Source organism: Bactrocera latifrons, unplaced genomic scaffold (genome assembly GCF_001853355.1).
Source record: "Bactrocera latifrons isolate USDA-ARS-PBARC rearing strain unplaced genomic scaffold, ASM185335v1 scaffold_256, whole genome shotgun sequence".
NCBI classification, from domain to species: domain Eukaryota; kingdom Metazoa; phylum Arthropoda; class Insecta; order Diptera; family Tephritidae; genus Bactrocera; species Bactrocera latifrons.
The window spans coordinates 344,864-357,034 of record NW_017536141.1 but is presented as its reverse complement, the minus strand read 5'-3'; the positions used below and the strand labels follow the sequence as shown (position 1 = coordinate 357,034).

At 33.9% G+C, this 12,171-nt stretch overlaps 1 protein-coding gene across 1 annotated transcript in view; it reads left to right on the top strand.

Moving 5' to 3' along the window:
• Window positions 1–12,171, top strand: part of LOC108969525 — a 33,933-nt gene that overhangs the window by 4,928 nt on the left and 16,834 nt on the right. Inside the window, exons 4-12 of the mRNA XM_018934285.1 lie at window positions 1,438–1,573; window positions 2,269–2,472; window positions 4,445–4,693; window positions 4,751–4,903; window positions 4,974–5,104; window positions 8,297–8,450; window positions 9,971–10,371; window positions 10,427–10,741; window positions 11,492–11,702. Of these exons, the coding sequence (XP_018789830.1) occupies window positions 1,438–1,573; window positions 2,269–2,472; window positions 4,445–4,693; window positions 4,751–4,903; window positions 4,974–5,104; window positions 8,297–8,450; window positions 9,971–10,371; window positions 10,427–10,741; window positions 11,492–11,702 (1,954 nt within the window). The remainder of the gene's footprint in view (window positions 1–1,437; window positions 1,574–2,268; window positions 2,473–4,444; window positions 4,694–4,750; window positions 4,904–4,973; window positions 5,105–8,296; window positions 8,451–9,970; window positions 10,372–10,426; window positions 10,742–11,491; window positions 11,703–12,171) is intronic.

Here is a 12,171-nt window from a genome sequence, read left to right as displayed (position 1 = left end):
ATCATGATATCTCAATTTTTACTCAAGTTACAGCTTGCACGGACGGACGGACGGACGGACAGACAGACATCCGGATTTCAACCTACTACTACTCGTCACCCTGATCACTTTGGTATATATGTATAACCCTATATCTGACTCTTTTAGTTTTAGGACTTACAAACAACCGTTATGTGAACAAAACTGTAATACTCTCTTATCAACTTTGTTGCGAGAGTATAAAAATAAGTTGGGTTTTTTGTCTGTCCGCTATAGCTGACTCAACCGTTGCATGAAATGAAACATGAGCTGAACCACTTTGAAGGTAATCCAATGAGGATGGTTTGTAAAAAAAAATCGGAAAATATTAATTTTTAACCGACTTACGAGCGTAAAGTAAAACAAAAATCATTAATTATTTAAAACAGATAATGTTAAATTTAGACAGAGAAAGTAATTTAAATTTTAGCTAAGCTGCAATACACGGAAAAGCGCGAGCTATAGCGTGAATAATAACAAAAACAATATTTGTTTCCGTTTCTTGCAAATTTAATACTTGCTAAAGTAAGAAAATCAGAGAAGATAGCGAAGCAGTTGCTGCAACCTTTTTAAAGGATGAAAAACTTCTCATTCATCTTTTAAACTTCCGTTACCCATAAAGCTTGAACAGCAATCAATATGTTCTATGCGCAAAAATGGGTCTCTTGGTTAACTATTGCAAGACGTCTCAGGCCGTGGACAGAACATTAAAAGCCCTTAGAAACCCTTTGCTCTCATAGGTGGGATAACTTTTGTATTTGTTGGAGACAGACTGTTCCTGTCATTAACAGAGGTACGCGAGCAGATGTCATCAAAGCATGCTTAATATCGTCATCCTTATGGACTTCGATTGAAAATATAAATTTACGGACGAATATGAGAGCTCATCTTCATGGAATCACTGATGGTGAATATCCACAGCAACCACTTAAACTTTGGGAAGAAATTATGCTTTTGATGAATTTAAGTTCATCAAACATGTGTAACGGGACGAGGCTGCTTATTATGGAACTGAAGGACAATTTAATTTAATAGCAACCATTATCACCGGCACAGAAGCTAGTCAACTAGCTCATATAGCGAGTATTGCGATGATCCCAAGTAGTCGGCCAATCTGTTTTAAACGGGATAAATTATAACTTTTGAAATGATTGTTTAATACCTGTGTGAAGCCAGGCGGGCTGCTAGTTTATTATAAATCGGAGAAAGATGCATTTGAAATAGTTGAATATTTGAATAGAATTTATAAGGATATAATGAAATTGTGAAGTATAAAGTGCGGTTTTGTTTAAATTTAATTAATTTTTAATTTTGCATATTCAGACTTAATTATATTCATATATATGTATATGTATATTTTATCAGTGATTATGTAATTTTAACTCTAAGAACACTACAGAATAATATTTGAAAAAATAGGAATCGATCCAATCAGCGATGGATGAAGCTCAGAACAACTGTCCAAATATCATCAGCGATACAGAAAAAGCCACCATTAAAACGAGAGGACTCTTTTTTAAAGCGATTCTCTACGCGGCAAATTCCAGAAACTCAGGTAACAATTAGAATTAGCTTTCGCTTTCTTCTGCTATATACACAAGTACGAAGTTTACGAATTTTTACATCTGTAAAATAAAATGCAATTAACATACCATGTATTTTTTATTTCGATCACTCGCTATAAGACGCAAACTAAACGGGAAACGGAATTTAAAAAACCCTAACTTTTAAATATGAACAAACAAAGATAAACAAACAAACATAAATGAACGATAAAAGAGAGATAACAAATAGAAAGCTTAGAGAAGACAGTATTGTCAGATGAGACTTATATTATTAGAAACTAAGCTTAAAACTAATGTAAATAATCCTAAACAGTAATTGTAAATAAAGCCAGTAGCTTCTTTCGATCGTAGCATTATGAACTTACAATGCATTTTTCTTTCAAGTCACTCCCTTGGGGATTATGGCCGATTCAAATAAAACTTTTTTCGTTTTGCTTGACAATTCTTACTTTAATAACGAAGCGAAGAAAGCGAAGGGTGTGTCAGTTTGAAAACTTTGCTTTCTATGCGTCTCTCTAATTAAAAGATGAGAGTTGTACAACATTTAGTTTAGACTTGCTTTGTTTCTCCTCGATGTGAATGTACTAATTCAAAAGCCATATCGAGCTTACCCGTCAAAGCAAATGTCCGATGCAAAGCGAAGTAATTCATTTTGATGCATTCATAACGATATCTTTAATTTCAGGAAACGGTCGAAGACACTGGGTCGGAGAGCGCCTTTGGAGAATCTAATAAAAGTACAAAACGCCGGCGTCGATTTTTGCAAAAGCGGCGATCTGTTGTTAATCCAGATGAAAACTTTTATTTCTATTGGTTGATGTTACTAACTGTTTCTGTTTTATACAATTTATGGGCTCTTATTGTGCGACAAAGTTTTCCTGAATTGCAGGTAATTTGTTATAAACTGCAGCATCGTTAATACATACATATATGTATATGTATTTATATGTAAATATGTAAGGATGTATATGCAAACAGCGTTCCAAAGTAAATAGGATTTTTTTTGAATCTTTTTGAATCGCCCCCTGGTGGCGCCATGTCGACTGATGCTTTGGCATCTGCTATCTCTATCGATTGTCCAATGAGAATTTCATGACATTTCATAGATTGAAAGACAAGTTATTAAGTATCGGTATGTTTGTGTTATGCGTGCGCAAATGAGCTTCGAACAAAGAGCCAACATTAAATTTTGTTTTATAATTGATAAAACTTTTACCGAAACGTTTCAATTGATGAAACAAGTTTATGGCGATGATTGCCTATCCCGTTGCAGAGTGCACGAGTGGAAATGGAATTGAACATCTCTAAAACATGAATTTATCGCATTTTCACCGAAGATTTGGGCTTACGAAAGGTATGTGCATGGTTTGTTCCGCACAAATTGACTTACAACCAAAAATTGCTCAGAATCAAACATTCGAAGGACATCATTAAAGAGGTCAAAAAAAAAAAAAAAACTTCTTTTACAATATTGTGTATTCACCTGATATGACACCGTGCGACTTCTTCCTTTTCGGAAAAATGCATTTGCCCATGAAAGGAAAGCGTTATGCAGACGTAGAGGCCATTCCAAAGGCTTGCGCCGGTATACTGGCGGCCAGCTAAAACACTCATTCGACATGCTTTTGAACCGTGTAAAAAGCTGTATTGAAGCAGAAGGAGACTATTTTGAATAAAGTAAATTGGTTTTATCGAAAAAACCATTTGTTCTGTTTTTTCTTAAAGTCCTGTTTACTTTGGAACGCTCCTTATATGACCATTTTCGAAAGTTTTTGGTTAACTTAATAACTAGTGTTTATAAAAAACAAATTTACAATAATTTAGTAATAATTATTTCAAACTGTACCATTGGTGGAATAAATTTACCGATAAAATCTGTATGTACTTAAAGTAGCGAAAGAGCGCATAGTACATATGTTACATAGTATAGTACATTGGTCATGATGGCTTCGAAACTAATTAAAAGGAAGAAGTTAACTGTTTCAAGGCAGATTGTGGCCCAGTATAAAACGATTGCCTTTAAATTTTCCGCAAATTACCACATTGTTCAAAGAGACAAAACTTATTGGATAAACTGGTCGGTAAGGTTATACTTACTGGCTGTCACGCCATAAGAGCTGTAGGTCCTTTGTAATGCTAGATAATGTAATGTTCAATTTAATACAAGATTAAGTTTGTTGCGTGCATAATATCAACCCATCTCACAATTGATTGAGCTCCGAAGCTCTTAAACATCTAAGTCGAGGTTTAGATTACGCCGGACAGAAAGAAAGGAGACCTTCAAGAGTGTCCCTCATGCCTACTACCTTGTACTTTCTACATGTGTCATCCCATGCGGCTTTCATGTAATGTTATAAATTTCTTACCTGGGACTAGGCCAACAATCGCCTTACAGTCCTTTCGAGACGAGGCGAGGACCATCCGCGTTTTATCTCTATATTCATAAGCACGATCTTGGCATTCTTGCATGAATTTAAGGCATTTTATCTCACCCTGCTCGGTCGGAAATTCAGAAATTTTATTGACTAACATTAATGATCAAAAAATGCCTAATAATTATAAAGTGTTACAGTTGTGCATATATTTTTAAAAATCAAACTATATACTGCAGTATGATTCCAAAGTCAATGTACAGCAGTACTACACAAAAGTGCTTTATTTTTATTGCGACGCCACATATTTTGAAACACCGTACTCTCGAATTTCATAGCTATCAAATTTCGGATGTACTGTAATCTAAGCTCCATTACAGGTGTCCTTTTAACAATAATCAGCAAACGATTTCGTTTAAATATAAATTTTTTTGTCCTAAAATAATAACTTTTCTCCATATTGCATTTTGTTCATATTTTTATTTTCAGCAAGCTGTTCCTATTTTTTGGTTTGTTTGTGATACACTCACGGATGTTGTTTTCGTATTCGATATAGTTGTCCAACTACGCACAGGATATCTCGAACAAGGACTCATGGTTTACGATGATAAAAAATTAGCGCTTCATTACATTCATTCTAGAGATTTCATCTTGGATATCATATCATTGATTCCCCTGGATTTGATCCAACTTAAAATCGGTGCAAATCCTCTTCTACGGTTTTCAAGATTTTTTAAGGTACGTGTGATCAATGTGTATTGCCATACAGTTACTGTATAGCTTTTTCCTTTTTAGGTGTATCGATGTGTAAAATTCTATTACATTGTTGAAAGTAGGACGGTTTGGCCAAATTTATGGCGAGTTATAAACTTAATTCATATTCTTTTAATTTTGGCGCATTGGTTTGGGTGTTTTTATTATCTATTATCGGAAGCTGAAGGATTTCAGGTTGGTACTATACATTTGTGAAAAACGAGATAATTTCAGTTATTGATGATTTTATTTCTCTTTTATAAAGGGAGACTGGGTATATCCTTACCGACCAGGAGATTACGCGACATTGACTAGAAAGTATCTAGGTAGTCTTTATTGGTCTACCCTTACTTTAACTACAATTGGAGATTTACCAACCCCCGAAACAAATGCAGAGTAAGTGCTTTTAATTAGCATAATAAGTTTAAAATACTTCTACTTATAATTGGCTACGTATAATACATACGAGAAAAACGAGTTTTAAACTTTTTTTGTCGTATTCATACACATGTCAAGAATGTAGTGAAGACATGCCATATAAAAAAACATCTTAATGAATTTCATTGAAGAACCGGAAAATGGTATTAAAAATATGGTCTAACGTAAAAATTTTACAATGTGAAAATTTTTAAAAACTACTTAAGGACTGTGAACGAAAAGAAATTGCACACAATTTTTTAATTGTAACGTAGCGGATTTTATTAATATTTGCTTGTAACTTTTTTTAATAACAAATAGAATAGTTTTTATCCACTTTTAATTAAAACTAGTAAAAAAATATTATTCTCTTAATTTAAGCTGAATTTTTCGTTAAATTCACTCCATTAAATTCTGCACACCTTCTTTTGTAACGTCTCGACTCTTAAAGCCAGTTTTTTTAATTCGTTGACGTTTTTGGCAACTCGATGATCCTTTTTCTAGTTCCGTTTGACAATTGTCCTATGCTTCTCTATCGGGCGAAATTCTGGGGCGCTTGGAGAGTTCTCCTCTTTTTTAACAAAATTGACATTGTTAACCTTTCAACAAAGCCAAAGAAGAATGAGCGTAGTGCACTGTGGCTAAATCGGGTCAAAATATTGTTTATACGATGTGTTTCTTATAAAATGGTATTAGGCGACGGTTTAGACACTTCTTATAATTGTCGGCCGATATAGTACCCTTTGTGAAAAATGGAGTGGTCTTAAGGCTGCAAGAGTATATAGCCTGCCATATGAGTATTCTTTCGCCAAATTTTTCTATTTCAATTGTTGACACTGACTGGTCGACAGTACCATCTTTTGGTTTTGTATAGAATTGGGGACCTGGTAATGTTCTTGAGTCCATTTTTACGTGTGTTTCATCGTCCATTATAACACACTTAACAGAATCTTTTAGCAAACGCTCGTACAATTTACGTAGCCTTGTTTTCCCTGTTTTTATTTGTCGTTGACTTTCTTTGGGAATCTTTTGGTTTTTTTAAGTTTTTAAGTTATTTCTTTGCTTCACTCTTGGAATTATAGTAACACTAGTTTTAGCTTTTTTCGCCAAATTTCGCACAGACATTGATTTGTTTTGGTTTATTAAGGCCAACACCTTTTTTCTTTGATTCGAGAAAGAAAAAACAATAGAAGCAGAACTGAATACGCTTTCTAACGGTACTTACCGCAACGTGATCAAACGGCTACTTCATGAGAAATATTGAATTGAAAATGTGCAGTTTCTTTTCGGTACAGTCCTTATCATAAATGTGTACAAAAACCTTTAAAAATGGGCTAAGTTCTGGTGTAACCGAACATTTTATACTCTCGCAATTTGCAAAAGCTGAAAAATACTTTCAGGTGTTGCAAATCTGTATATTAAGAAATGTTGAGTAGGAATTCAACATGTATTATTCGAAGAAACCGAAAAAAATTTCAAATTAAATTAATATGGGAATGAATAAAGTATACTAGAAGTGGGTGTACGTACGGACAGTGACATGCAACACAACAACGAGTAGCGAAGTCTTTTTAAAAACGACACAGTCAGTCGCCACGCGGACGAGCACTGATCACGTTGAAATAAACTTGTAAACTTAAAATAAACTTTTGTGAAATAAACTTACTTATAATAAAATGTTTTGTGAAATAACCTTTGTGAACCCATTTCACACATTTTTGCCATAAACTAATGTATATCCAGTATTATACGTTCACTTAATTTTTCTAAGATATTTTATAATATATAATATATTTATAACGGCAACCGAAATGTCATCATATTGAAATGTACGAAACATTTTTATTTTGGGTACATGGAGGCTAGTGCACTTGCGGTACAAAAGCACGCTGTTATCATTATCACAACATTATTCTCTCCAACTTTTAATACTAAAGCGGAGCGAAATGAGATTGTGCAATCACATCAGTAAAATAATTAATTTTGAGCAATGATCTCGTCCGTTTTGCCAGTTTGATATTTGGTATGTCATCGTGTTTTTGTGGTGACAATCCTTTTTGTTGCTTGGTGGATGGGGTGTCGTCGTGTGGTGTAATTTTGCGGAGTGGCCCGATCACGCCCATCGACAGTATCAAGTTTCTTTTAGTGTCAATCTGGTCATCGTGATCATTTATATATCCATATCTATCTCGTTTAGCTTTAGGTTGTATCATAAAAAACCGGTAGGTAAACAAAACTATAATAGACTGTAACAACATTTTGCGAGGGTATTATAATCACAATAAATCCCGAAATGCAATTTTAAACAATTTTTATAATGGTAATGAACATAATTGTATTTACTTTTTTGTTTATACGCATATAATTGGGTTTTATGAAGTGTTAGCTCATTACTAGATGTTAATGAAACCAATTCATTTATTTTTATAAATTATGTTTTTTTTTATTCTATCGTAAGACCAAATTTTTCAGTGGATGGCCCAAGATCTATACCAAGACGTGGTATACGATCTAGATTACTGCAATTCGGTTCCAATTATGGGTATGATATACCTTCTATTCTAATTATATTCTCATTTCTGATTATGCATATATACTTTCATATGCACTATATGTGCATACATAAGTTTGTCTTAAAACTCAATCGCTTACTATACTGTAATTTTTTATTGAAACTTTTGAAGCTTGGCAAATAAATCCTGGTCGTTATGTTTTAGATTTTAAAAACCAAAGCGTTCCTTTTAGACATCAAAGCAAGATGGAAACCGCATTTAGTTGGGTAAGGAGATACGTTAATAGTCTTCTAAACAGGATTTCACTTAAAATCGATTTCTCCATCATTATCTTCAACGAATATGCAAATATATTTACGTTAAAGCCTCAGCATAGTGAGCGATTGAGGCTTATATGCAGTATAGGTTTATCAATAATGTTGGGGCTGTCCACGCGATTTTTGGAAATATATTTGTCACTTCAATTGTTATTATTTTAACCTCTTGATTCATAAAAACGGCATCAAAGTTTTCGAAAGTTGTGACAGCCTTCAACACTTATTGATATTATGAAGATATTCGATACTGCTCATGTCATGTTTTTTTCGAAAACTTTGATGCATTATTGTGATTTTTTCTAATAGTTTTGTCTGTCATTGTGGTTTTATGTATTTCCTAGGTATATTTTTACAATTGTCAGCTATCTTATTGGAGTTTTCATTTTTGCAACCATTGTCGGTCAAGTTGGAAATGTGATAACTAATCGTAATGCTAACCGCCTGGAGTTCGAACGCTTGCTGGATGGAGCTAAGACATACATGCGTCATCATAAGGTTTGTAAATTTATAAATAAATCAAGTGAGCCATATTTTATGTTAGTATGAAATCAATGAACATAATGAACATATGAGTAACTGTTCGTTTTTTAGTAAATGCCGAACCCATTTTAAAAGTTCACTTAAAACAACAAAAAAAGTAGAAGATATAGATATACAATAGCTTCCAATTTAAGGGGTTTAGGAGATTTAGGATTTTCGAGAAGTTTTCAGATATAAATGATCACGATGACGATAAACGTTGAAATCCGGGTGACTGTATATCTGTCCGACCGTGAAAGTTGTAACTTGAGTAAAAATTTAGATATCTTGATGAAACTTGGTACGCGGGTTCCTTAATACAAAAGACGTAATCGGTAAACTGCCACGCCTACAAAATGCCACTGACTTATAAAATGCATAACTTAGCTTCAAATTAATATATGTGACCTGGTCTACGAAAAAGGAGCTAACGTGCGAAAACTAGTTTTCTGGGAAACAGCTGTTAAAAAAAGCATTTTATCTTCCATCCGAATCAACTACAAAGTGAAAATTGATTTTTTGACACCTAAGCCCCCTTTCCGTAGACCAGGTCACATATACAACTTTAATTTAGCACAGGGGATCGCAGTGGTAAGGGCACTTGTAGGCAAAAATTTTGAAAAAGTGAAATTGAAAAAAAATCGAAAGATAACTTCGCTCACTCTCCACATAAAACTATTACTGTTCAAAACTATTAAAAGCGCAATAAATCAATAATAAAATACGCCAGAGACATTACATTTTATCGTCGAGATGGTATGAGGGAGCTTCATGGGAGCCAGTGCAAAAATTTTACTTTTTGGTTAAACCACATATCTCGAGATCCAACCAAACCGATTTCGACTAAATTGAGTACGTAGCATAGTCCTCATATTCCTAGGTCACTGAAATCTGATTACAACCACGTCTAATGCCCATATAACACAATTTTAAATTATATTTGATTCTTGCACTTTATAGTACACAAATCAAGAAGTAATTAATATAACGGGATACAATTTTACACTCTTATGACCAAAAATTGTCAAAATCCAACCAAAACTGCCCTTAGGTACCGAATATGTTGACCTCCGTATATATAGTTGACTTTTTATCGAAAATATCGGTCAATGTAAGGCGTATAGAATTGAAATTCAGACAGAATACTTTCCTGATAATAGTTATTCTGTGTGGCGAAAATGAATGAATATTAGCCCCCATATAAATATTACCAGAAGTTTTGAACATCCGACAGATGCTCCATATGACTAGTGATTGTATTTGAAGTAATTTATTGAAACCCAGGACATTTTTTTTAGTATGTGGAGTGATTATTTAATAGATAAGATCGGGTTGACACTACCCCAACTCCCATACAGAACGTATAATGATTTTTGTTTTTTTAACAAACCTTATGTCGAATATGTCGGTTAGTGAATATGTCATATAGAGTATCTTAAGATATTTTCATGGCTTTGATGTAGTACCATAACATAATTATGAATATAATATTGTAGGTTCCAGGTGGAATGAAGAGACGCGTGCTCCGTTGGTACGACTACAGCTGGTCTAGAGGACGTATCCAAGGAGGAGGTGATATAAACACAGCTTTGGGTTTATTGCCGGACAAGCTGAAAACAGAACTAGCGTTACATGTTAACTTGAGTGTCTTAAAAAAAGTCACTATATTTCAAGAGTGCCAACCAGAATTTTTACATGATTTGGTATTGAAAATGAAAGCATATATATTTACACCAGGAGACTCCATTTGCCGTAAAGGTGAGGTAGCCAGAGAAATGTTTATAATAGCTGATGGTATACTGGAAGTGCTGAGTGAAACCGGTAAAGTGTTAACGACAATGAAGGCTGGCGACTTTTTCGGTGAAATCGGAATTCTGAACTTGGATGGCCTTAATAAGTTTGTGAAATGTTTGAAAAGCTAAACAATACAATTCATTTTTTTTTTATTCTAGGCGTACGGCTGATGTACGCTCAGTTGGTTATTCTGAATTGTTTTCATTGTCGAGAGAAGATGTACTCGCCGCTATGAAGGACTACCCGGAAGCACAAGAAATTTTACAAACTCTTGGACGGAAGCGGCTAATGGAAGTTCGTTGCGTAAATAAGAAGTACGCGAAAGCACAATGTAATAATGAGCAATCGGATCATCCACATGTATATAGCAATATTAATCGAAGCGATAGTAGCGAAAATAGTGCCTCAAAAAAAATTGTGTACAAATTAAGAAAAGATGTTAAAGGAATCCGAAGTATGCTTAAAAAGACAAGGTGAATTATCCAAAGCTATTACGTAGGTGGCATTTTATATTTCGGGATTAAAAAACAAAATCAAATATTAGTCATTGAAAATCGCTTTATTGTTTTATCAATTAAAATATATTCATTTTTGCAAGCGGCTTAACATTGACCACTCTCGCCACTCTGATTGAGGTATCTCAGACGCGTTCCGAACGCATCAATCGCCTCTACAGATGTCGCAAATCGGTGGTAGAGTCATTCGTTACCGAGTCAAGACTTTACGGTGAATGCCTCATTAAATTCATGTTATTAGTACTCAAAAATGCAATTGTTTCAATCGATGGTGAGAGTTTGCATTGTAGTGACGAAGAGTGATCCCTAAAAAAAATAAAAATAAAATCAAATGTTCATACGATGTTGAATTTATTCTAGTCATAACTAATGCTTATATCACATGACTATAGCACAATATAAGTTTGCGCACAGCATCAATAATTTCCGGAACAACAACTGTTGCAACAGGAAGAACCGGAGACTGTTAAGTTCATTCGCTGCGTTAATCCACGTGGCAAACGTTCTGAGCATATAAGTATAACATTAAAAATGTCGAACTTCTCGATAAAATTCTGAATTGCTGTAACACCAGGTTTGCGAAATCCCGAAATACAAAAGGCTATCTACGTACTATATCTCTACATGTTACAAATACTATTTATAAAAAATATAAATTTAACAATTATGTAAGTAGAACGTATTAAAGAATAATTCGTTCATTTTCAGGACGCGAAGAAGTGATGAATCGTTAGAGATGCGGCCGCTGCAAGACACCTTAAGTAAAGGCAATAAAACAACTTTGAAGCGAATGTCACATGTGCGTTCTGAAGAGAAGGAGGAAAAAAAAGAAGAAAAAACGCACCAAGACAAAACACCTAGTCCAATTGGTGCAGGGCTACCGTTACTCCAAAGGCTGAGATTACTCAAAGAAAAACAGGTGGGAATAATAACATGTAATTCTATATTTATAGTGCTCTCTTTTTCGCACATCACATTAAGGGTGATATAAGTACTTATGTCACTAGGTTTTATATATGTACTTATGCACTTATAGCATACCAAAATCAGACGAGTTCTGTCTTCAATTATTTGGGAAAAGTGAAATTAAGATATTTTTTTAGGAGTCAAGTTGGTACTAAGTGCAATCGTATAAGAAATATTATCAACAAACTTTTTCTTTACTATAAGATATATACACTTGTGCTCACATAATTAAGTCATGCCAGTAACAGAACGAAAGTTTATTCAAAGCAACTTCTATGGTACAGGAATGAAACTTAATTTTACAAAAAATAGAAGAAATTTTAATTCAGTTCAAAACAGAATACTTATTTTTTATTTAACTTCTAAAATAATAAAAATATTGCGTTCATTCGCTTAGCCCATCCATGTTGTTGTGCTCATAT